A 27337-nucleotide genomic window follows, 5' to 3' on the forward strand; every position below is an offset into this window, starting at 1 on the left:
ATTGATTTGGTTAGCATAGTATTCTATGTTATCCAAACCCAGAAAACAAGTAGGTTTTGGGTAGGGAGGGATTCTTGAAATGCAACAAAAGATAATTCTGTGGAAATTCTGGATTTTGTATATCTAAACTCCGTAACAGGAGTGCCTGGGTGTGACTCAGTCAGTGAAGCGTCTGACTTCAGCTCAGGTCATGATCTCACAGTTTGTGAGTTCAAGCCCCACATAGGTCTCATTGCTGTCAGTGCAGAACCCACCTTGGATCCTCTGTCCCCCTCTCTTTGTCTCTCCCCCCTCATGCTTGTGCTCTTTCTCTTTCTCTCAAAAATAAATAAACATTAAGAAAACATAACAATTGAGAATTTGACCAAGTCCCAGCATCATCTTTTATAAAATATTTTTATTAAAACAATGTTATATGCTATAATAAAATGTGGATATAATGAGTGACTTTATGAGTTAAAATACCATGTCTGCATTTTAATTATTATAGCCTTATAATCCTACATCTCATAATGCACAGCAGCATATCAAAACAATACACTTAGGGGAAAAAAAGACAAAACTCTCATTTAACTGGCTTATATGAGCATGATCCAAACTAATTTGAACATGAAATCCTATTTGCTCCTAATTGCTGTTATTAGCATCTTTGGGAAGTGTATACACTTGGAAAATGTTTTGGGTTTCTGTTTTTGGCAAAAATCATGAAAGGTGAAAGGGAATTTATTACAGATAAGCTAGGAATTTGGGGATGGAGTATTTTCCATCTCCCGAATATCAGGCACTACAAGATAGCACCTGGAAGCCATTAAAAATACTAAGATACCCGATAAATGTAAATACATGGATAAATATAAAAACAGTATTGTAACTTTTGTTTGCAACTCGTTTTTAAACAAAGTTTAAAGGAAAAATGCATGAAATATAAATCTGTGTTAATGGCTACATGATATATAAAGGTGTAATTTGTGTTATCAGTAATAAAGCTACCACCTGTAAAAGGATAGAGTTTTTTGTCTGCAATTGAAGTTGGTATCAATTTAAAATAGGTTGTTATAACTTTAGGATATTATGTGTAATCCCCATGGTATCTACAAAGACAATACCTATAAAATACATTAAATGAAAAGGGAATCAAAACATCACTACAAAAAAATTACCAGAGCAGAAACACATTAGCAGAAACTGAAAAAATACAGTAGAAAAACATAAACTATAATGGACAAATTGCAAGAGGCTCAGTGTGAACATACCTGAGAATTAAAGATTCTAAGGGGTCCCAGTCATAGGGTAGCCCCACATTTTTATGAGTTTTAACACCAGGAAGCCAACCAAGTTCTTATAGTGAAGATTGGCAAAATCCCCATTGTGCTTTTGGCAGGAGGAAGGGAAAGTCACTATTTTGAAATACACCTAGAGCATTCATAACAAGGCATGCCCCCAATAACCTCATGGGGTTTTATTAGCATCTAACCATGTTGAAGAGAAATGACCAACTCCAGCCCACTCTAACCATCCTGTCCCACCTACATTGGGGAAGAGGGTCTGAAAACTGGTGATGTTCACAGTCCAGTGGCATAGTTTCAACAAAGACCAAAAGTATAAATTTATGTGGAGAGGCAAAATATCCAGAATAGCCAACACAGTATTGAAGGAGAACAGAAGTGTAGGATTGACAATACCGAACTTCAAGACTTAAAATAAAACTACAGAATCAAAAATAGTGTATTTATGAAAGAATAGACAAATAGATCAATGGAATGGATTAGAGAGCCCAGAAATAGACCCATTCAAATATACTAATCTTTGATCAAGCAGCAAAGGCAATACAATGGGGAATAGTTTTTTCAACAAATGATACTGTACCAGCTGGACATCTGCAGTCCAAAAAAAAAAAAAAAAAAAGCTAGACCCACCTTACAGCCTTCACAAAAAATTCAAAATGGATCATAGTCCTAACTGTAAAATGCAAAACTATAAAACTCATAGAAGATAACACAAGAGAAAATACAGATGACTTTAGGTTTGGTGATGACTTTTTAATACAACACCAAAAGCATGATCCATGAAAGAAAGGATTGGTAAGCTGTACTTCATTAAAATTTTTAAAACTTCCACTCTGCAAAAGACACTTAAGAGAATGAGAAGACAAGCCATACACTAGAAGAAAATATTTGTGAAAGACCTATCTGATAATGGATTAGTATCCAAAATATACAAACAATTCTTAAAATTCAACAATAAGAAAACCCAATTTTTAAAAATGGACAAAATTCCAGACATCACCAAAGAAAATGTACAGATGAAAAACATACAAAAAGATGCTCAATATCGTCTCCAAAGAGTTGTAAATTAGAACGAGATACCACTACACACTCGTGAGAATGGCTAAAATCCAAAACACTGGTAACACCAAATGCTGGCTAGGATGTAGGATAACAAGAAGTCTCATTCATTGCTAATGGGAATGCAGAATGCTTACAGCCACTTTGGAAGACAGTTTGGCACTTTCTTGTAAACTAAACTTACTTTTAGCACACAATCCAGAAATCATGCCCCTTGGTGCTTACAAGTTAATTGAAACTTGCATTCACACAAAAACTTGCACCCGAGGGGCGCCTGGGTGGCTCAGTCGGTTAAGCGTCTGACTTCGGCTCAGGTCATGATCTCATGGTTCTTGGGTTCAAGCCCCACGTTGGGTTCTGTGCTGACAGCTCAGAGCCTGGAACCTGTTTCAGATTCTGTGTCTCCCTCTCTTTCTCTGCCCCTCCCCCACTCGTGCTCTGTCTCAAAAATAAACATTAAAAAAAAAATTTAAAAACTTGCATCTGAGATAACATTCGCAAGATGGTGGAATAGGACACCCTAGATCCTCCTTCCCTTACGGAGAACCAAATCAAATCAACAAAATAACTGTGAGAAATCCAGAAGCCAGTCAAGAGGTTCTTTCACTCCAGGCAATCACAAAACCAATGGCATAGAAGCCTGGTAGGAAGTTTGGGATACTCTGCATTCTCTCTCAACAGAGAGAGGTATATTTGATTGGAAAACCCTAACTCCCATCTTCTCTCTGGGGATAGAAAGGAGAAGAATGTTTCTCTAAGCGACTTTGGAGGGGGGAGGGGCTACCCAAGGGACTGTCTGTCTTGCTTGTGTCCAAGTACTGACAGGGATGTAGCAACAGGTTGAGGGTATTTCTGAGAATAAAGACATCAATGTGTGCCAGTCTACAGTACCACTAATAAATAGAAGGAGGAGCACCAGACCATGATTTACTAACCGCCCCAGATAGGCTGCAATATCGTGGACAGACACAAGGGCAAGTTCCTAATAGAAACCAGTAAACCTATTCAAATAGATTGTACACACCAGCCCTGGAAGGATACATGCTCAGAAAAGGCTTGAGAGGTCTCCAGAATCTTTAGCCAGGCCATGTGGAAAATGTCTTGCCTGTAGGAAAGGAGACCAGAAAATCTGAGACAGTTGACTGATTCTTCAGATGCTGAATCCCGACAACAAAAATAACAAAACATACCATGATAGATTTAAAGGAACCAATTAAGTCTTTAAAAAGCCCAATCTAAATAGAGATACGAACTGCCAAAGAATTCAAAATTACCATCATAAGGATGCTCGATGAATTAAAAGAGTTCAGGTATCCATTGATCGATGAATAGATAAGGAAAATGTGGCATACACATACAATAGAATATTATGCAACCTTAAGAAAGAGGGAAATCCTAACAGATGCTACAACATAGATGACCCTGAAGGACATTATGCTAAGTGAAATAAGCCAGTTGCAAAAGAAAAAATATTATATTTCACCCCATCAACTATCCAAGCTATTCAAAATTATAGAAATAGAAAATATATATACCTAGTCAAATATATATGTACATATATTTTTGATAGTGATATCTCAGTTTATTTCTTGGTTCAAGGTTTCAGGCCCAGCAGTTATATTGTTGGAGGATATGAACTGATAATTTAGTGAAGTATATGTAGTGATTTGTATTTGTATGTAACCAAGTAGTTATGGTTGGAAATGCAGGGCAGAAGGTCAGGGTGGAAAGCTTAAAGTGGGATAGCAGGAGAAGGCACTGGGGAGTGAATTGTTCTCTCCCATGGGGATCAGGGAGTTGACTACTATGAGGTGAGTGCCTCCTGGGGAAAGCAATAATTTCCATTAATTCTTAGAATGACACAAGTAGTGACCTCTACCAGATTTTCCCTTTACAAATGGGACTCTAGGGGTATAAGTTTTGGCAGGGAGCAAAGAGTGTATTAGGATAATGAGTTAAACATAGAGTGAGCTCAGGACAGATAATTGGATTCCTAATATTAAGGAAGAAAAGCAATAAATGTACTTAGGACATTGCCTTAGGAGAGGCAGTCCACAGGTGTCACTGGAATGAAGGTTTTGATGTCCTGGGCAAAGCTGTTTGCAGTGCAGGGGTAAAATCATCTTGGTCTTGGATTGGGGTGATGTCATTTAAGGTAATGTCATCTTTATGAGAAAGCTCCTGGACCAAAGTGTTGTCACCTGGGATGTGGGACTGAGGTGACCTAAGTGGGTACCTACTTGAATTGATATGAGTCTTAGCATTTGTTTTATTGAAAGTGTGGCTTTTTTGGAGGGTTTGGGCCTCTGAACTATAAACCAGTGAAAGCACCCAGACCAATAGTAATAAGACAACAGAATGTTGTGCAGCTGCACTTGACAGGTTTTTGTTTTATGGTGAGAATTTAGCTCAAATGGTCCCACATCAGATTAGCAGCTACTTGGCCCATGAAACAATCTATGGTTAATTGATCTTTGGAGGGTTTGTGCCCTCAATCTGGCCTCCAGCACTTATTTTATATGTATGTGTGTGTATATATATATTATATATTATATATGTATATGTGTGTGTATATATATATATATAAAATTTATTGTCAAATTGGTTTCCGTACAACACCCAGTGCTCATCCCAACCCTCAGTTTGTTCTCAGTATTTAAGAGTCTCTTATGGTTTGCCTCCTTCCCTCTGTGTAACTTTTTTCCCCCATTCCTTTCCCCCATGGTCTTCTGTTAAGTTTCTCAGGACCCACATATGAGTGAAAGCATATGGTATCTGTCTTTCTCTGCCTGACTTATTTCAGTTCCATCCATGTTGCTACAAATGGCCAGATTTCATTCCTTTTCATTGCCAAATAGTATTCCAATGTATATATAAACCACATCTTTATCCATTCATCAGTTGATGGACATTTAGGCTCTTTCCATAATTTGGCTATTGTTGAAAGTGCTGCTATAAACATTGGGGTACAAGTGCCCCTATGCATTAGCACTCCTGTATCCCTTGGATAAATTCCTAGCAGTGCTATTTCTGGGTCATAGAGTAGATGTATTTTTAATTTTTTGAGGAACCTCCAGAGGAACTGTTTTCCAGAGGAACTGTTTTCCAGAACGGCTGCACCAGTTTACATTCCCACCAACAGTGCAAGAGGGTTCCTGTTTCTTCACATCCTCTCCAGCATCTATAGTCTCCTGATTTGTTCATTTTAGCCACTCTGACCAGCATGAGGTGGTATCTCAGTGTGGTTTTGATTTGTATTTCCCTGATGAGGAGTGACGTTGAGCATCTCTTCATGTGCCTGTTGGACACCTGGATGTCTTCTTTAGAAAAGTGTCTATTCATGTCTTCTGCCCATTTCTTCACTGGATTATTTGTTTTTTGGGTGTGGAGTTTGGTGAGTTCTTTATAGATTTTGGATACTAGCCCTTTATCTGATATGTCATTTGCAAATATCTTTTCCTATTCCGTCGGTTGCCTTTTAGTTTTGATTGTTTTCTTTGCAGTGCAGAAGCTTTTTATCTTGATGAGGTTCCAGTAGTTCATTTTTGCTTTTAATTCCCTTGCCTTTGGAGATGTGTCGAGTAAGAAATTGCTACAGCTGAGGTCAGAGAGGTTTTTTTCCTGCTTTCTCCTCTAGGGTTTTGATGGTTTCCTGTTTCACATTCAGGTCCTTCATCCATTTTGAGTTTATTTTTGTGAATGGTGTGAGAAAGTGGTTTAGTTTCATTCTTCTGCATGTTACTGTCCAGTTCTCCCAGCACCATTTGTTAAAGAGACTGTCTTTTTTCCACTGGATATTCTTTCCTGCTTTGTCAAAGATTAGTTGGCCATACATTTGTGGGTCCAATTCTGGAGTTTCTATTCTATTCCATTGGTCTATGTGTCTGTTTTTGTGCCAATACCATGCTGTCTTGATGATTACAGCTTTTGTAGTAGAGGCTAAAGTCTGGAATTGTGATGCCTCCCACTTTGGTTTTCTTCTTCAATATTACTTTAGCTATTTGGGGTCTTTTGTGGTTCCATACAAATTTTAGGATTACTTGTTCTAGGTTCGAGAAGAATACTGGTGCAATTTTGATTGGGATTGCATTGAATGTGTAGATTGCTTTGGGCAATATTGACATTTTAACAATATTTATTCTTCCAATCCATGAGCATGGAATGTTTTTCCACTTCTTTGTATCTTCTTCAATTTCCTTCATAAGCTTTCTACAGTTTTAAGCATACAGATCTTTTACATCTTTGGTTAGGTTTATTCCTAGGTATTTTATGATTCTTGGTGCAATTGTGAATGGAATCAGTTTCTTTATTCGTCTTTCTGTTGCTTCATTATTGGTTATAAAAATGCAACTGATTTCTGTACATTAATTTTGTATCCTGTGACTTTGCTGAATTCATGTATCAATTCTAGCAGACTTTTAGTGAAGTCTGTCGGGTTTTCCATGTAGAGTATCATGTCATCTGCAAAAAGTGAAAGCTTGACTTCATCTTTGCCAATTTTGATGACTTTGATTACCTTTTGTTGTCTGGTTGCTGATGGTAGAACTTTCAACACTATGTTAAACAACAGCGGTGAGAGTGGACATCCCTGTCGTGTTCCTGATCTCAGGGAGAAAGCTCTCAGTTTTTCCCCATTGAGGATGATATTAGCTGTGGGCTTTTCATAAATGGCTTTTATGATGTTTAAGTATGTTCCTTCTATCCCGACTTTCTCGAGGGTTTTTATTAAGAAAGGATGTTGTATTTTGTCAGATGCTTTTTCTGCATCTATTGACAGCATCGTATGGTTCTTATCTTTTCTTTTATTAATGTGATGTATCACATTGATTGACTTGCGAATATTGAACCAGCCCTGCAGCCCAGGAATGAATCCCACTTGATCATGGTGAATAATTCTTTTTATCTGCTGTTGAATTTGATTTGCTAGTATCTTGTGGAAAATTTTTGCATCCATGTTCATCAGGGATATTGGCCTATAGTTCTCTTTTTTTGCTGGGTCTCTGTCTGGTTTGGGAATCAAAGTAATGCTGGCTTCATAGAATGAGTCTGGAAGTTTTCCTTCCCTTTCTATTTTTTGGAACAGCTTGAGAAGGATAGGTATTATCTCTGCTTTAAATGTCTGGTAGAATTCCCCAGGGAAGCCATCTGGTCCTGGACTCTTATTTGTTCAGAGATTTTTGATAACTGATTCAATTTCTTCACTAGTTATGGGTCTGTTCAAATTTTCTGTTTCTTCCCATGTGGGTTTTGGAAATGTGTGGGTATTTAGGAATTTGTCCATTTCTTCCAGGTTGTCCAATTTGTTGGCATATAATTTTTCATAGTATTCCCTGATAATTGCTTGTATTTCTGAGGGATTGGCTGTAATAATTCCATTTTCATTTGTGATTTTATCTATTTGGGTCCTTTCTCTTTTCTTTTTGAGAAGCCTGGCTAGAGATTTATCAATTTTGTTTATTTTCAAAAAACCAACTCTTCGTTTCATTGATCTGCTCTACTGTTTTTTTAGATTCTATATTATTTATTTCTGCTCTGGTCTTTATTATTTCTCTTCTTCTGCTGGGTTTGGGGTGTCTTTGTTGTTCTGCTTCTAGTTCCTTTAGGTGTGCTATTAGATTTTGTATTTGGGATTTTTCTTGTTTCTTGAGATTGGCCTCCAGTACTTATGACAAGATAAAAAAAATTATAAAGATAAGGAGAGACGAAGTGCCTGGGTGAATCAGTTGGTTAAGTGTCTGACTCTTGATTTCAGCTCAGGTCATGATCTTGTGGTTCATGTTCGAGCCCCATGTCAGTGCAGAGACAGTGCAGAGCCTTCTTGGGATTCTCTCTCAGTCCCTCTCTCTCTGCCCCTCCCTCCCACTCTCTCTCTCTCTCAAAATAAATTAATAAACTAAAAAAAAAACTATTAAAAAAAGATGAGATATTAAAGGACTTCATATATAATGAGTCTTTATATACATGGAGATGAGACACATTTCCCTTTTAAATATAAGAAACAGTGATGAGAAAGTTTTTTAGAGTTGGTATAAGGTATGAATTGGCCAAGGAGCATTGAATTAAGAGATTAAGGCCCAGGGCAAGAGATGCTCATTTAGGGGTCTGTCAGACTGGTATGGAAAAGGAGTTGAGGACACCATTATGTTTCAGTTAACCTGGCTATCTGGGACCTATTAAGGACATGAAAGTTCTATTGAATGCCTCTTTCAAGAGTGCAGCGTGTGTATTCTGAGAAGTAAATTATGTGCCTTGGTTACTATCAGTAATGTCTATAACTCTGAAAGAAATAAGGTGTGTCCTGGCAAGGCCTTGTATTGTGGTCTTAGTATATGTAGAGCCGTGTGTAATATTGATTTGTATCTGGGGTATCTGTGAAGCAACAGACTTTTTTACCCTGAAGGGAACAATTTTTAATCAATGGGCCAACAGTCTGTAATGAATATGAAGACGGAGCCATTTGTTGGCTGGGACATCCAGTGCTAAGGTGACTGCCTGAAGTTTGCCCAAGTATATTGTCCCATGTGTCCTATCATATGAGGGAAATCCTGGCTAAGGGAAGGGAAACAGAAATATTACACTGAGCTCCATCACATAAGATGGTTAGCAGTGCTCTTTGTATGTAGTCTACAAACACTCTTCACTGTGCATTCAGTTGATCCCAAGGGGCTCCCAGATAGCAAAGGGGGAGGGTGAAGGGAGACCTCCTCCAGCACTATGGCATCTGGCAAGGGACTAAGGACAGGGGAGACCAGCTCTTGCAGATTTGGCTCCACCCTGTCTTAAGGAGATCTCAGTAGCTTTGCCAAGCCTGTCAGGCACTGTTTCCATGACCCAGAGCATAATGAGAAGCTGGGTATAGAGGGTCACAGCCTCAGGGTCTGTGAGAGCCTCTCTTTCTAGGAGATCCTAATATGTGGCCAGCCATCAGTTGTCTTAATGGTGTGTACATGAGGCCAAGATAACCAGTCTCTTTCATCAGTTCTTGGATAACTTATGGCCATCAAGTGGTCCACAGACTCTAGGAGGCATGACAGGCTACTAAAGCCTCTATGGTGAAGGAATTTCTGAGGACACTAATGAGAGTAACTGTTGATTTTAACTTGGACAGATTTTAACCCTTTTGTTGGGGTGGGTTCCATTAAGGAGGGCTGATTTATCCATGGAAACATCAATTAGATAAAGTAAAATTTAGAAATGAGGACTATGTTGCCACAAGAACCCAAAAAAGACTAAAACATGTTGGACTTGTATGTCTGTAATGAGTGCGTGAAATGAATCCCCTTGCAGGAGTATGTGATTAATGTAGTGCCATACTCGTGCTCCTAGAGAAAGGCAGATACAGCTAGGATTTTGTCTGCAATTTGTAACAACAAAGTTATTGAGGAACTCCATGGGTAGCCTGGAAAAATTTTATTATGTCCCTTTGGAGGCAAGGACAAACTACAGCTGAGAGGTTGTTGAAATAGGCATTAAACAGAACGTATTAGCCAAATCTATAAGAGCAAAATATTTACCAGTTGTTGAAAATTGAATAGAATTAGTAATTTTAATAATATTGGGTATTGGGTATGGGACCTCTAATAGATGGGACCATAGCATTAAGGTTGTAGTAATTCACCATGTGGCACCATGCATTCATTTATGCACTTATATTTGTTTGTTTGTTTATTTATCTTCCAAGTTTAAGGCAGGCAAAATTAGGCTATCAAATGTAGAAGTGTTAGGGATAATCACCCTCTATACATTAGACTTATATAATAAATTTTAATCCTCAAAGCCCTTGTTTTAATTTATATTGGATCATATTAATATTTTAACTGGAATCTGTATTCCATATTATCAGGTCAATTTCTCCACCCCCCAACTCCACTGTCTTGCTTTTAATTAGTTTCAAACTAAGTTTTTAGTTTAAAAATTTTTTAAGTTCAATTTATTTATTTATTTAGAAAATGCACACACAGGAGAGGGAGGTGCAGAGAGAGAGGGGGAGAGAATCCCAAGCTGACAGAATGGAGCCCCATGTAGGGCTCAAACTCCTGAACTCTGAGATCATCCTGAGCTGAAATCAAGAGTCAGACTCAACTGACTGGACCATCCAGGTGCCCTTCATAAGCTTTTAAAGTGGAATCAACCAGAAGGTGAGAGTGTAAGGGAAATGATTTTCCAACACCTCTCATGTACACTAAAATTCCTTTTTCTTTTTGGGAATGCAACAGGTTCTTTGCTGTTTACAAGGAGTGTGGGAAAAATATCTTTTCTCGTGTTTCTCCTTTAGTCTCACACTACTACCACACTCACAACACTTCTGACACTCAAGGAATTCTGTGACAGCAGCTTGAGGCCTACAATTTAACTCAATTCTGACCCTATCTACCTGGAGATAGCACCAGAACTCATAAATTAAGGCTTAGTCCCACACGACTGCCCTGTTACCATTCCCACCCCCAGACATTTCAGATGCCAATCACAAGTCTAGGTTGTTACGTGTGCTCCTGACACATCAGCTATAATGTGGAGGTCCCAAGACCCCCTCCTAAGGTTTGATTAATTTGCTAGAGCAGCTTACAGAACCCAGGAAAACAGTTTACTTGCTGTTTACCAGCTTATTATAAAAAGATATGATAAAGTATATAGATGAACATCCAGATAGAAAGATACATAGGGCTAGGTCTGGGACGGTTCTGAGTGCAGGAACTTCTGTTACGTGGAGTTGGGGTGTGCCACCCTCCTGGTAAATGGCTGTGCTCATCAACTTGGAAATTCCCCAGACCCCATTCTATTGGGATTTTTATGGATGCTTCCTCACATAGACACGATCAATTAACAACTCCATTTCTAGCACCTCTATTCTCTCTAGAAAGCTGGACTTCAGAGAGGCCCATATGGCAAGGAACTAAGGGTAGCCTCTGGCCCACAGCCAGCAAGGAACTGAGGCCCTTAGTCTAATAGCTCACAAAGAACTGAATTCTGCCAACAACCATGTGATCTTGCAAGCAGGTCCTTCCCTAGTTGAGGATCAGATGAGACCACTGTTCTGGGAAATACTGAACTATATATAACCTTGTAAGACCCTGAATCAGAGGACCTAGCTAAGCTATACCTGGACTTCTGACTCAGAGAAACTGCAAGATGATGTGTGTTGCTTTAAGCTACTAAGTTTGTGCTTATTTTTAGGTAGTACTAGATAACTAACACACCTAGGTTACCAAAGCTAAAGACCAGTGTTTATAAATGTCATAATTCAGTTTCTCATTACTATTTGTTCTGTAAGGATGATGCTTTGTTTCAGGGCTAATGATTAGGTGTGTTGTCCATATCCAAAGTCCACTCTTGTCTGCCCATTAGAATTACTAGGGATGCTTGAATCCTTGGAGCTAATTAAACAGAATCTCTGGGGCCAAGCCCTGCTGAGATGTATTTTTAAAAAATTCTGCAAAATTATCTTGCCCAAGATATTTATTAACTACAAGGGAAGTTAGTACCTTCATAATGTAGAAATCTAACAGTAAGCATCTTAACCATGTGATCAATGGTGACTGTTAGATTTCATCAACATCATGTATCCTCTGATATTATGTTCTGAGGATACATCACTTTTGTAGTATTGATGCATAACCTCAGTGAAATCAGAGAAAATACTGAATCAAACACAAACTGAGGAATATTCTACAAAATAACTGGTGAGTATTCCTTAAAAAAAAAAGCATCTAAGTCATGAAAGACCAAACACTGAGGAACTGTCACAAATTGGAGGAGACTGAAGATAAATAACAAGTAAATGCACTGTGGGGTCTTGACTTGACCTTGGACTAGATAGACATCAGTGGGAAGGACTATACTTACTAGTTTGTATCATGTTAATTTCCTGGTTTTGATAATTGTACTAAGGTTATATAAGATGTTAACATTAGGAGACACTGGATGAAGACTACATAAGAACTGTTTTGCAACTTTTTTTTTATAAATCAAAATTTATTTCAAAATAAAAACAAAAAACCTCTCTCTGCTTGGAAGTTTCTCAAAATATTTCCTTTTGCTTTTCAGAAGCACAAGTAACAATCTAGACATTTACTTTTACTTTGGTGATATCTGAAGGACAGTGCTGGAGGAAAGGCAGTAAACCAGACCAAGGTGCCATCTTGTCAGAAAACAGAAACACTTGCAATGCTTTATGCACTTTGAAACATTTTCCCCCTTTATTTTGTTTTTCAAATTATAAAAGATATATATGTTAAAACAAGTAAAACAATACAAAGACATATAAATTAAACAACTGCCATTTTTCCCTTCCCTACCAAGATAACCAATGTTAACACCCTGCTGTATATCCATCCATACTTTGTTCATATAAACATACATGCATATATACACATACAGGGTTTTTAATAAAAAAAATAGATTTGTATACATTATTCTGCAATTTGCCCTTTTCACTTAACAATATAGCACAAACATATCAACAAATTAGCAGAATTCTAGCTCCCCACTCAAATAACTTTAATCACACATTTGAGATATCATACCTGGTTCATTTATGTATTTTTTTTTTCTTTTTGGCTTTCATTTTCCCTCTCTGACTCCCTCAAACCAACCTATATCCCCCACCTCCCCCCAACCCAATATATACTCTTCAATACTTTTCTCCATGCATAGAAAATCATACACAAACATATATGGATACATATTTATCACTCATAAACACCTAGAGGCATTTTGTCACTGATTTACAAAAACAGGATCATATTTTACACTTAAAATATGCTTTTTTTACTCCCTTGCTTTTTTCACTCAAGAAAACATTATGGAATTCAAGTCCACTAGCATGGTTTAATTTGTTCACCTTAGTGGCTATATAAACATGTTATGGAATGGATATAATTCCTTCCCTTTTCCAATTTCCCTATTGATGGGCATTTATTTGGATTCTAGTGTCTTCTTGCCACTAGGAATAATTTTATAATAAATATCCATATTCATCTGTCTTCATGTATTGGGGTTTTACTTCTAAGAGATTCCTCAAAGTGGCATAAGTACTTTAAATTATAATAGATGTTACCACATTGATTTTTTGAAAGAGCTGTAATGATTATGTTTCCACCAGTGGTGTATAAGAACCTTTGTTGGGACAGCAAAAAAGCAGTCCTGCTATTTTTTGTCAGTTTGATTGCACACAGTTATCTCATTAGGACTTTAAATCTTTTTTAATGTTTATTTATTTTTGAAAGAGAGGGAGTGCTAGTGGGGAAGGGGCAGAGAGAGAGGGAGACCCAGAATCCAAAGCAGTCTCCAGGTTCCGAGCTGTCAACAGAGAGCCCAACGCAGGGCTCAAACTCATGAACCTCAAGATCATGACCTGAGCCGAAGCTGGATGCTCAACCCCACTCATTATGACACCCCATCTCATTATGAGTTTAATCTGTATTCCCCAACAACCACTGAAGCTAAACATTTTTTGATAGCCAGCCAGTTGGGTTTGCTGTTTTTACAACTGTCTATTCACAATACTTTCCCATGTTTTGCCACTGAGTTATCTTTTTCCTGTCAATTTGAAAAGCACCTCTTCTCTGATTGGCTTTGCAAATATTTCCCTCAAAAATATCGTGTACTGACTTTGTTGATGGCACCTTCTGCCATACAAAAGATTATACTTTTATGTAGTCAAATATTTTTTAATAGCCTTCAAGTATCTTTTGTTGGTAAAGTTAATCTTCCCAACTCCTAGATTGTACCTGTAGTCTCCTTTCACTTTTCCTTCAAGAATTTTATTATTAAACAATTTAAATCTTAAATTCACCTGGATTTTTTTTTCATATGCTTTGGGGTATTAGTCAAATTTCACTTTCTTCCTGAGTAAAAGCCAATTGTACCAGAATTCTTTTTAAATAAACTATTCCTTTCCCCTATAGCCTGAAATTCCACCTTTGCCATATATGAGAAAGCTCATATACACTTAGGTCTATTTCAAGATTTTCTATTCTGATCCATTGATGTATTTATCCTTTGCCAATACTTTATTAATTTGATTAAAGTGACTTCATGTTATATTCTGACATCTGGTATGAAATTCTTTTTCATACTTTTCTTGTCTAGATTGTTAGACATTTGTTCTTCCATATGGATTTTAAGATCATTTCACATAAGTTAAAAGAAAAAATCACTGACATTTAGTGTAATTCCAAAAGAAGTACATGTAAGTTATTAGATGTTTACAGAGAAAACTTAATTTCTATACTGTCTTTTTAGAAAATTACCTTTCAACCCAAAACAATTACTAGTCTCTTCATTTATTGACATATAATATCATCAAAAAGTTTCCCTCTTTTTAAATTGTTTATACCAATTATTTAATTTAATTTTTTTACTGCCTTCATTGGAAACTCCAACACAATGTTTAGTAAAAATAGACAGCAGTGAACACCCTTATCTCTAATACTATTAAATTCTTAATTTTCAAAAAATGGTTTTAGTATAAAATATGCTATAGGATTTTGGTAAAGTAACTCCTAAGTGGTTACTAAGTATTACAATTTAATTTATATTTTATTAGATTGGAAATGTTTGCAAATTCTATTAAATATCTTGTCAGCATTGATGGATGGCATCTTCTCTTTTAAACTGTTAATTTTATTGATTTATTTCCTATTACTGCATTGGCTCTGCATTCTTGGAATAATTCTTCCTTGGTCATTATGTCATTCTTTAGGTATATTGCTGAATTCTACTTGTTATTATTTTAATTATAATTTTTGTTTCTAAATTCATGAGTAAGACTGGCCTGGAGTTTTCTTTTTTCCAATTACCTTTATTTGGTTTTGGTGTTAAAACTTATTCTGACTTCATAAAATAAACTGGAGAACATAATCTATGGGCTGAAATACTTCAAATAACACTGGTATCAAGAAGAAACAATGAAATCATCTGGGCCCTGGAGCATTTTTCAATCCTAGATCTTTAATCACTTTTCCAAACTCTTCAATGGTAATTGTTCTATCAAGTTTCTACTTCTTGCAATTTTCCTAACTTATATTTTGCAAGAAAAGCATTTAATTCCTCTTTTAAAAACAGGTTGATCTAGATTTGTATGAAATATCTTTTATCACTCTTTTAATCGTATCTTTATCTGTGATTTTTTTCCCCAGATTTTTATTTAAATTCCAGTTAATTAACATACAGTGTAATATTAATTTCAGGTGTAGAATTTAGTGATTCATCACTTACGTACAACATCCGGTGCTCATGTGATTGTTTCCTTTCTCATTCTGGACCAGGCATTCTTACAAGAGGCATATCTTGAACAGTGTGGGCATTTGTTTTATTTGGAAGATGTGGCAGCTCAAGGAAGTAGATTTTTTTTCAAGATTGGAATGATGAAACAATTTGGGTTTTCATGCCCAGGATATTCACAGGGAAATTGATAGGGAAGAAAAGTGGACATTGCTGAATTAATTTGCAAAAAGAAAAAAAAAACAGAAAAATTCTATCTTTGGTCGCTGCAAGAAACATTTCTGAATTATAAGACTCATATAAACACTGTCTTTCCTAATTTGCTGCAAAGGCATGTTAAGGAAAGACTAATAAAATAGAAGTAGTGCACAATATGCCAGGGCCACACTACTATTTGTCAAATAATGGCTGTGCTATCAAGTTTATAGTATTTTGTTCATCCAATATTAGGTTGTGAAACTATTCCTTAGCCTTGCCTTTTCAACATTAACAAATGTTCTTATTTTTTATATTGTTAAGACATTAAAAGACAATGGTGATATTTAGAGTGAAAAAGTTTGGTGAATGGCATTCTACATACTATGTGACAAATGTGCTTGATATTCACAAATCACATTAAATCCACATTTACATTCCCAAAATATAAATAATGCTTATTATGTGGCTCACTGTGGAATATGCCATAATATACCAATTCTTTTCACATATATTTTGTATTGTTATTCCATTAACATATTTTTAAACTTTCATAAGCCAGAGTGACCATGTTTATGTTTTATAAAGTGTTTTCTACAATCTTTGTATAAAGTTTTCTATCACAATTAGAACATGACTCCCCTTATGGTAAAAACATTTTGTCCAAATTCATTAAATCAATGAGATTTCTCCTGAAAATGAATGCTTCCACATACAATGAAATAGGATACCTTGCTTAAGGCTTCCCACAATTATCATGTTTTAATTCCTATAGGCATTCTTTCTGGCATGAATTTTCTGGTGTCTACTGAGGTTTGGCTTCTGATAGAAAGCTTTGCCACATTCACTGCATCCATAGGGTTTTTCTCCTGTGTGAGTTCTCCAATGTTTATTGAGGCATGATTTTTGGCTGAAGGATTTTCCACATTCTCTACAACGATATGGTCTTTCTCCTGTGTGTATTTTTCGATGTACATTGAGGTATGACTTCTCACCAAATGACTTCCCACATTCACTGCACACAAAGGGTCTTTCTCCAGTATGTGTTCTTTGATGTTCTCTGCGGTGTGACTTCTGAGTGAAGGCTTTCCCACAAAAAAAACATTCAAAGGGTCTTACCCCAGTGTGAATTCGCTGGTGTTTAATAAGGGTTGACTTATGTGAAAAGGCTTTCCCACAGTCAGTGCATCCATATGGCTTCTCCCCAGTGTGACTTCTCTGATGCCTAATGAATTCAGACTTGTAGCAGAAGGCTTTCCCACACTCACTACAGACATGGGGTTTCTCTGTAGGTGGAACCCTCTTACGTTTGTACACAAGAGAATTGGTTACTGTTGGTTTATACATAAGTGCTGGGTTGTGGCTAAAAGCTCTCTCACAGTGACTGCATTCCCAGAGTTTTTCTCCATTAGGTTTTCTATCATGGTTTGTATGCTGTAACAATTTCCCACATCCACAGCACTCATCTTTTTTTGAATAGTTTCTCTTAAAACCAATCAAGTCTAAATTATGGTTCACACTTTTTCCATAGGGGTCCCAGTTATTGGGGTCTTGAACTGAAGGAAAAAGATTAATGCTCAGAGGTGATATTTTCCCAAACTTATTGTCTTCATGGCTTCTTTCCTTGGGCAATGTTTTTTTGCTGATGAATGCCCCTTGTTTCAAAATCATGTCTTGCTGTCTTTTCCTCTGGACATTAACTTGACAAATGTTTTCTGGAGAAAATACAGCAAATCTTTCTTTATTCTATTATTATGATCTGGAATAAAATTACTTGAAAAATACCCTAAACATTTAAACAACACACAGCATATAAACAGACACAGCATGAACCATAACTAAATGCGGAGAAGGGTGCTGTATGAGAAGGTTCACAACAGGCACAAATGAAATGGAACATGCCACAGAGTATACAAAGTTATAATTTTGAAGAAGATGGAATATTATAGACCAGTGGTTGGCAAACATGTTCTTAAAGGGTCAGAGTAAATATTTTAGGCTTTGTGGGCCATATGGTCTCAATCAAAATTATTCAACTCTCCCACTGTATTTGGGGAACACAGATAGTATGTAAATGTTAAGGCATGGCTGTGTTCCAATAAACTTTCTTCACAAAATCAGGTGGCCAAACTATAGGCTGTAGTCTGTCAATCTTGTTACTGAGGAAATGGGTTTAAGTGTCATATAGCACCTTGCTATTCAATGTGTGGCTCCTAAAAGAGGGAAAAGAAAGGCAGCTGATAGCCAGGTTACAATGTTTCAGGAAGGCTGATGAGCACAGTTTAATGAAGCAAAATACACCCCAAAGGGTACCAGTGTGTTGCTGTGACAGTTATGAGTATTGGTTCTGAAATGTGACCACATGAATTCAAATCTGTTTGGTCCCTTACTATGCTATATGTTCTTAGATAAGTTTCCTAACTTTCCTGTGATCGTTTCATTTGTAAATGGAGTAATAAAGGTTGGATACCTCACAGGTCTTGTAAGGGTTGAACGAGATGATATATATAAAAGGCTGAGAACAGATCTGGCATATAGTGAGCACACACTGAGTGTTGGCCAGTAGTTCTAATGCTGTTACTGCTACTACTACAACCAAGGTGGATGAAAGGTGACTGGTGGTAATTTCAGAGACATTTTGGAGAGAAGCACGAAAATAACTTGAATGATATTTTCATAATGTAATATTAATTCAATTATGTGATTACAAAACCAAGAGTGAGTGGCATAAAGAGATGTGGGAACAGACAACACTGACTCTTCTTACTAAGTTCATGACTCTTGTGGAGAAGTAGTTCAGAGGCATCCTTAAGAGTAGGTTACCAACACTTGGGGTACCATGGGTATTGTTGCAATATTTTACAGAGCTGCTAGGAAAGGGGCAGTTATTCTGAATGTTATAAGGAAGTGGTTAAGATGGGCCAAGCTCAGTCATCTCCTTTACCACCCAGTTGTCTTAGGCTACCTGAAATTCAATACTTCCTCTTCTGTGACTTAAGGAAACTAAAGGACTAAGGGATAACTTAAAGGATTAGGGAAAGGATGGGAAGTGAGAGTATGGGTATGGCAGGCAGGTCTGAGGCATTTTACCTGGAAACTGTGGGAAAAGGGAATAGGAAGGGACCAGCAGGAGCGGGGGAATGACAGCAGCTTATTTGTGAGAAAGCCTGAATATGATGGAGAAGGTAACCTTAAGAGAAATGAAGGATTCTGGAGATAGGGGGATGGAGCAAGAGCACAGGGAGAGGTGAGATTTAAAGAGGAAAAGGAACACCTGGATAAGGGAGGTGGGGTGCATGGAGGTTGAAGGACATCAAGAAGGCTAAAGCTCTCAGAGAAATGTCTCCAGTGGCTTGCAAAGCTCTAAGGCTTTTGAAAGGTGGACTCAACAAAATCCCAAAGGTGCCAGCCTCCCATAGCACCTCTTGCTGGATTTATCATACTTACCCTGACAGTGGCAGCCCGAGCATGCTGCCTCACAAATCCATGGTGCTTCTTCCTGCTCCAGCTTGAGGATCACATATGGTTTAGTGCCTTCATAACCTGTTCCAGGGAAATGATCCAGGCCTTGGGCTGAGCTCCTTGGTCTTCAGGGCCACTCAGGCAGCATTAAAGGCTGCACAACAGACATTGGACTTGGGAGAAGACTGTACACACACCTTGTCCAGAACCCAAAAGGAATTAGTAACTCAGGACCACTGAAACTCAAGCCAAACTCACTGAGGCAGCACAGTATAAGGGTTAGGGATGCAGACTGTGCAGCCAGACTACTGGGGTTCAAATCCTAGCCTGGCTCTATTATGTACTTGGTGAATAACACTGGGCAAGTGACTTCACCTATTTGCCTCTGTTTCCAAATGTGTAAAATAGTGGTATAAATAGTACCTACCTCATGGGGCTCTTATGAGGATTAATAAGTTAATATGTTAAAAGTGGCTGAAATAGTGTCTGGCACATAAAAAGTATTTGGTACTTCAGAGGCTCTAGGTATCTCAGTTGCTTTTAGCAACTGAAAAATGAAAGGTGGTCAATCAACCACAATCTAAATTGTGTGGAGGAGTTCTTCTTACCCACTGAAACAAGGTTGCTATAGGTCTCCAGCATCACATCCCGGTACAGTGCCCTCTGAGCAGGATTCAGCCTGTACCACTCCTCTTGAGTGAAGCCCACTACCACGTCTTTGAATGACACAGGTCTCTGCTGAGGATGAAATGACACTGAGTCATGTGGGAAAAATGTAGCCAGGGGTAGATGGTATGTAATTTTTATGTTCCTAGGTCAGAGCTTATCATGATCATTTATCTACCTAGAATACCTTTTACATTCCTGGCTTTAGGCCATCTATGGTAGGAAAAATAACAATCTCACTGGAACCTATTGCCACATACACTTTGAGTCAACAGATACTGACTGAAGACCTGCTGTGTATAACCCAGTGCTGGTTGCTGGAAACACAATCATGGATGGTTCCTGACCTCAAGGAGCTGACAGCCCAGCAAAGAGCAATACGTAAAGCCATCAGGGTGAAAGTATAAAAGCTATGGTGGCAAGACATCTAGGTTATAGCATGTAGAAAAGTGTGAATGTTTCAAAGGCTAGTAAGGCTTCAGAGCTACGGGATATGTGGAGCTGAGTCTCCTCTACAGAAAGATGGAGAAACTACAATCCTTGCAGAGGGAGCAGCATGAACACTGGCATGGGAGCAGCACAGTGATTTTAAGGGCTACAAGGCACTCAGTAGCAGGAAGAGAATACAGGGGCCTGTGGGTGATGAGATGATGGACTTTAAATCAATGGAAATATCAAGGAATAGGTGTGTATAGAAAGCACATTCTAGAAGGCATGTGGTGAGTTTCCTGCATTCCACATCAAGTGGTATACCGGTAACTCTAAGCAGACTGAGAAGTTAAGGGTATATATTGAATTCCTAAAGTAACCACTAAAATTATAGTGCAAACAGGTATACTGAAGTAAACGAATTTCAAAAATATTTAATACACACACACACACACACACACACGAGAAAAGAAATAAAGGAACAAAAGGCGATAGGACAAACAGAAAACTAAATACTAAAAGGATAGATACAAATCCAACCACACCAATAATTATATTAAATGATATTAAATTATAATATAAATTAATATAAGATTGAACACTCCAAAAGGCAGAGATTGGTAGGCTGGATAAAAAACCTGCCTAAAGAAGTATAGAACTCACATAATTTGAAAGTGTAAGGATAGAAAGAGAAATGTGATGGGGGACCTGGAGAGAAGTGAAAAGAAAGACCGTAATAATGCAGGTGGAAGATGATGTTCACAAGTAGCACAGTAAGACACAGCGAGAAAAGAAAGAGTAAAGACGAGCAGAACCCGAACCCGAACCTTAACTGGTTGTGGGGAGTGAGTGAAAAGGGGTAAGGGTAACACCCAGGTGTCTCAAAGCCAACTGGGTGATGGTGGTGGTAAATCAGAAGTGAGAAAAACAGCAGAAGCAAAGAGGATGTGTTGTTAGTCATGTCTGGGGACAAATGGGTGGAGACACTTAGCAGGCAGTGGGATGGACGCAGGAGTCTTGTAGCAGAAGCAAGATCAGGAAGGGAGCTAAAAGCTCTGTGAGCCATCAGCAGAGAAATGGTAGCTAAGATTGTTAGTGTGGGATCTCTCTGCAGGGAGACAGGATGAGCAAAGTGCCTAGGCCAGAGCCCCAAGGGACACTAAAGAGTTCAGCTGGACCCAAAGAAGGACCCATGGGTATTAACCTAAAGAGGGCACCTGTGATATTAAGATATATTATGAAATATATATTTGGTCTTCCTTCATGGTTCCTAGAACAGAGCTTCTTAAACCCTTGTAACTTCCTGAGTAATAGGGATAATAGGAGTATCTTTGTTATTCATAACAAGCCCCAGTCAAGGATACACGAGTTTATGCTAATGACACAGATGGGGGCTGGTTGCCACAGGAACTAGCCATGTGATTAGAGGGTTGGAACTTTCAGTCCCCTTTTCCACCCCCTCTAGATGGGGGTGGGTGTGGGTGGGCGGTACTGGAGATTGAGCTGATCCCCAACTCATGATTTAATCAGTGATGCTTACAAAATGGAAATCCCATGAAAACCCTGGAGGGCTTCCAGGTTGGTGAACACATCTGGGAGGATGCACACCCCAAACTCCACAGACAGAAGCTCATATGCTCAGGACCATTCTGTACCTTCTCATCTGGCTTTTCATTTGTAACCTTTATAATAAACCTATAATAGTAAATAAAGTGTTTCCCAGAGTTCTGTGAATCACTATAGCAAATTATCAAAACTAAGCAAGGGGTCACAGGAACCCCTGATTTACAGCTAGTTGGTCAGAAGTTCAGGTGACAACCTGGGATGCAACTAGCATGGGGGGGGGGCAGTCTTGTGAGACTGAGACCCTAACTTGTAGGGTCTGTGCTAACTCTGAGTTGAATTAAATTGTAGGACACCTAGTTGGCATCCACATAGAATCAGAGAACTGTTTGGTGTAAGGAAAAGTAATCCTCTATTCCTGTGAGTAGAGGAAACTAACTATGATGCATCTTCAACTGACTGTAAAGAATGAACCTGGCCCAAAGAGAGGTCTGATCTTTGCACTCAGCTCCTGGGAGTTAATCTCTAAGCCCCTGGAATGTTCTGTGTGATAAGACTGCCTTTGTTTACCTGGGGGCTTTGGGCCACATGGGATGGTCTAACAATGTGATTTCTGGTGGGGGCTTTGGGTCACAGGCATCAGCTCAACCTCAGGAGGTGGCTGTACATCTCTTTGAAAAATGTGGGATCCTACAGTGGCACCTGAGCAGTGGCCCAAGCAGATGGGCTGGAAGGCAGGACCAAAACCAGGGTGAAGCCATGGATGCTGGTACATGAGACCCTAAGACCCATACCAAGGCCATGTACATAGTGGGTAACAACCAGATATCCTCTCTGATGCCAGAATGACATACCATGGTAGAGGGAGAGTAGCAATCAGGCTTTTATCACAGAGCATGGAGCCTGGGTCAGTTGACAGCTCTGGGTTGATATTTCCCAAACAGAGCTAATTGGAATGGGAATGAGATGGGATGGGATGGAATAGAACAGAACAAAATAGATGTAATTTGGCACCCAAAAGGCCATGTCATTTTCACCAAACATAGGACGTAACATTAAGGTTGTAAAATTAGCATGGCTTAGTGATTGAGTGTGAGAGGGAGAAGGTGGGGAGAAGTCAAGCGTAAATCTCAGGGTCCTGGTTTGCCCAGTGTGATGGTACCATTTCCCGAGGTGGAAAACTGGGGCACAAAAAGGTTCAGAGACTTATGCAAGGTCATACAGATAGTAAGAACTGGGATTAGAATTCAGCAGTCTGGTTCCAAAGTCTGTGCTCTTATCCAGTATATGGTGCTGCCTTCCACACAGAAGGGGGCAAAAGGTGCGATCTAATTTAGCAGAACAATAAAAAAGCATCTTCTGATTTCAACCTCAGTGAAGTCACCTGGGATCTTGGCCAGAAAAGTTTTAGTAAGGTGGGAAGAAAGGATGTTGGACTCAAGAAAGAATAAGAAACATGGGATGCCTGGGTGGCTCAGTCAGTTGACTCTTGATTTTGGCTCAGGTCATGATCCCAGGGTCGTCGGAGTCGGGCTCCATGCTCAGTGTGGAGCCTGCTTAGGATTTTCTCTCTCCCTGCCCCTCTCCCCCACTCACACACACACTCTCTTTAAAAAATAAAAATAAATTAAAAAAAAAAAAAAGAATAAGAAGCAGGATATGGAAACACCAAGAGAAGGAAATCACCACAGGAGGTGAAGGAGGCAAGGGGAGAAAGGCAAGGATTTTTTGGTTTGGAAGTGGTGATGGGTTCTAGGGTTGGAGGCACTGACGGTGGTTGTAGGGACAAGGGAAAAGATGTGGGAAAGGGGAGAGGATGAGTCTTCAGAAAGAGATATCCTTGCTGGAGGGAGGCCTCCAAAGAGGTTGAAATGCAGGAACTCCAGGGCTGAGGGGGTCTTGTCAGGACACAGGGCCCTTCACAGTCCAGAGATGGTGAGGAAGGTAGGGGGAGCTGGGAACACTTCACACTGAGACTTGCTAGGGAATAAGATGTTTAACTGTTTGCTGCCAAACTCGTAAAAACAGTTAAGGGAATGACAGTAATTTAAATACTGGAGAGCTCATCTGTTTCCCAGTCTAGATCAAAGCTACAGATACCCTGGATCAAAATCAGGACTTCCATAAACGTAGAGGAAGCTTCCTGCCTGTCCCCTCTGAAAAGAAATAATATTTGTATTTTCAATTACTCTAACTGAAATTTAGCATTTTATTCCATTACATATGTGGGCCACAAAGCACAGAGGAGTTAAAACTTCCTGCAACCCTGGGGCACCTGGATGGCTCAGTTGGTTGAGCTTCTGATTCTTGATTTTGGCTCAGGTCATTATCTAATAGTTCATGGGTTCAAGCCCCATGTCCAGGTTTGTGCTGACGATGCAGAGCCTCCTTGGGGTTCTCTCTCTGCCCCTCCCCCACCCGTGCATGAGCATGTGCTCACTCTCTCAAAAAATACATTTTAAAAACTTAAAAAGAGGGGTGGCTCAGTCGGTTGAGTGTCCAACTTCAGCTCAGGTCATGATCTCACAGTCTGTGGGTTCGAGCCCCGCGTCAGGCTCTGTGCTGACAGCTCAGAGCCTGGAGCCTGTTTCCAATCCTGTGTCTCCCTCTCTCTCTGCCCCTCCCCCAGTCTCACTTTGTCTCTCAAAAATAAATAAATATTTTTAAAAAATTAAAAAAAAAAAAACTTAAAAACACTTCCTGCAACCTCAACACAGATTGTGGTCCTAAGTACTAGTATGTACAACCTCTAGCATATTTTAACTGGAAAAAAAGGGGGTAGACAGTATGTGTAAGTATCTTGCCATTGTATCTACATGTAGAGAGAAAAACTGTGGTTTTCCACCCGAATCCCCCTGAAGGACCATGGTATTTCTCCCAGCTGCTAGAAGACTGGCTACTGCAGGCTTCAGACCTTTTGCAAACCGCACTTGGTCAAAGGGAGGTACCCCACCCAACCTTAAGTCCCCCACCACGGGGCAGAAAACCAATGACTGGTTGATTTCCGAATATAAAGGCCTCCTTGGCTCCATTCAGGACAAAGTTGGAGTTGGAGGGCCATCCCAATTTCAAAGCATCATGTAAGATCAGCTGGTGCCGTTTAACTCCCCTGCCTAATCCTGCTTCCTTCACTCTTTATAGATGTTCCAAGAGTCTCCACTAAACTTCATGTGTGCAAACCTCCATCTCCAAGTCTGTTTTCTAAGAACCCAATCTGTGACAAAGTATATATGCTTGAAATGCACATATTTTTTCTAGAACAGTTTCCCAAGGGAAACTAGGTTACTTAAATGTCACACTTACCTGGTACTCAATCATTTTCTGTTCTTGGAAAAAGATTTGAATCCTGTGAAGACAGAGATTGGAGGGAGAAGGAGGAGAAAGAGAACAGAGCTGTGAGGGACCAGGCCCATCCTGGAACATGCAAAGTCCCTATGTAAATCTTGTATAAAAACCTATGCTTTAAATCACTGTGGTAGAAGAAAAAATATAGGGCCATTCAATTCAGAATGTGAATGCATAAAACAGACCCCCCAGGAAGTAAAAGCTGCTACCAAGTAAGAAGTGAAAATTTATTTAAAAACAAAATCCTTAAAACTTAAATAACTGGCTCCATGGAGCCACGTTCATGCTCTGAATAAGATCACATTTGCACAAGGACAATACGTTTTCTCTTAAAGGCAAAATGCTTCGGTTTTACCTCTTATTTACTTTTAAAGTTTGCACTTAGTTCACCTACTAGTTTTTATGAAATCCTATATTTAGGATGCTTTTTCTATAATAATGTTATTATTTTTTTAAAGTATAAACTGAAAAAAGGCTTTTGTAACTTATTACAAAGAACTTAAAGCAAAATAAAATAACGCATAACATTAGTAAAACTAATAGTTACTTAAACTATGGCACAAATGATTACTAAAAGCTAAACCTTGTTATTCATCCGGAATATTATTAAGTGTTGTCGTTAAAAAATAATTTTCAGCGAATGAGAACAAACAACTGTTACTTTTTCTTTTTACTTTTTTTTTTTTAATGTTTATTTATTTTTGAGACAGAGAGACAGAGCGTGAACGGGGGAGGGTCAGAGAGAGAGGGAGACACAGAATCCGAAGCAGGCTCCAGGCTCTGAGCTGTCAGCACAGAGCCCGCCACGGGGCTCGCCCTCACGGACCGTGAGATGATGACCTGAGCCGAAGTCGGACGCTCAACTGACTGAGCCACCCAGGCGCCCCAAACAACTGTTACTTTTTTAAAAAATTTATTTATTTCTTTTGAGAGACAGAGAAAGAGTGCAAGCGGGGAAGAGGCAGAGAGAAGGAGAGACAGAATCCCAAGCAGGCTCCGTGATGTCAGTGCAGAGCCCAACGCGGGGCTCAAACTCACAAACTGTGAGATCAGGACCTGAACCAAGATCAAGAATCAGATGCTTAACCAACTAAGGCACCCAGGCGCCCCAACAATTGTTATTTTCAATTAAGGTGTTTAATTAAAGAGATAACTACGTGGCTTAAATTATAAAAGAAAAAGGGTAAATCATAGTTTAAGAGTATAAATATTTTACGATGTACTTGAATGTTTAATGTTAAAATCATCAATGGGTAACTCCTGATTTTAAAAATTATATCTTTTGTGGCTGTTCTCACTGAAGTAACTTGAGGTGGTGTCATCTCAACTAGAAAAACCTGCTAGTACCCAGATTCTGATCTCTTCCACTAATTTCACCAAAAAGGAACTAAACCTCTTAGGGAAATGGCTGAGTCCACATCTGGAGCAAAGAACACAAAATGCATCTCTGTAATATTAAGTGCCAGAAAGCAAAGACACTTCTTCAGTGATGGGTCCTGGCAAAGGGACAGAGGAGCCAGCCTCACAGGCTCTAACCATGAGAAGGAGTGCTAGTTTCAAGGGGAAAAAATTCTTTCAAAATGAATACGTTCTCCTGTCTTTGTTTTACAGAAGTCTTTTCTCACTAATCTGACAAATCAATCATCTTTTGAAAAAGGAAAATAATTTTAAAGTGCTGGAAATATTCTCTGTCATAATCTAGGTGGTGGGTACATGAGGGTACACATGGAAAACTTCTTAACATATAATGCTAAATGAGTTAATGATTTACTTTTAGCAGACAATAAATATCCACTCTCTCTTCATTGTATCAAAATGCTTTGAAATATTGTACAGGTCAGATAACATAAGTCATATAGCACAGTTAGTGTGAAAGAGGCATTTAGCTGTCCTATCAGTAATAGAAGGACTGAGCAGTGAGCTTATTATGCTTTTTGAAATATTTTTTTCTGTCCTGAGGTATAATTTACATAAAATAAATGAATCCAGTTTAATTGTATAGTTCAATGAGTTTTGACAAATGTATTCACCCACATAACCACCACATTATCAGGATATGGAACATTTCCAGGAACATCCTGTTCACAAGATAGAATAATGAATTTGTC

General features: G+C 38.7%; 1 protein-coding gene across 2 annotated transcripts in view; it reads right to left on the bottom strand.

Annotated features, from left to right (window-relative positions):
- ZNF568 (zinc finger protein 568) overlaps nucleotides 1–27337 on the bottom strand; it is a 154372-nt gene that overhangs the window by 112996 nt on the left and 14039 nt on the right. For both annotated transcript variants that reach the window (XM_053210207.1, XM_053210208.1), the window contains exons 3-6: nucleotides 25188–25230; nucleotides 19835–19961; nucleotides 19212–19307; nucleotides 15709–17479 (exon numbers count right to left, since the gene is read on the bottom strand). In XM_053210207.1, coding sequence (XP_053066182.1) covers nucleotides 16527–17479; nucleotides 19212–19307; nucleotides 19835–19961; nucleotides 25188–25230 — 1219 coding nt within the window. In that variant the 3' untranslated portion in view covers nucleotides 15709–16526. Of the gene's footprint in view, nucleotides 17480–19211; nucleotides 19308–19834; nucleotides 19962–25187; nucleotides 25231–27337 lie in introns of those variants that run through there.

Source organism: Acinonyx jubatus, chromosome E2 (assembly GCF_027475565.1).
Source record: "Acinonyx jubatus isolate Ajub_Pintada_27869175 chromosome E2, VMU_Ajub_asm_v1.0, whole genome shotgun sequence".
NCBI lineage: Eukaryota > Metazoa > Chordata > Mammalia > Carnivora > Felidae > Acinonyx > Acinonyx jubatus.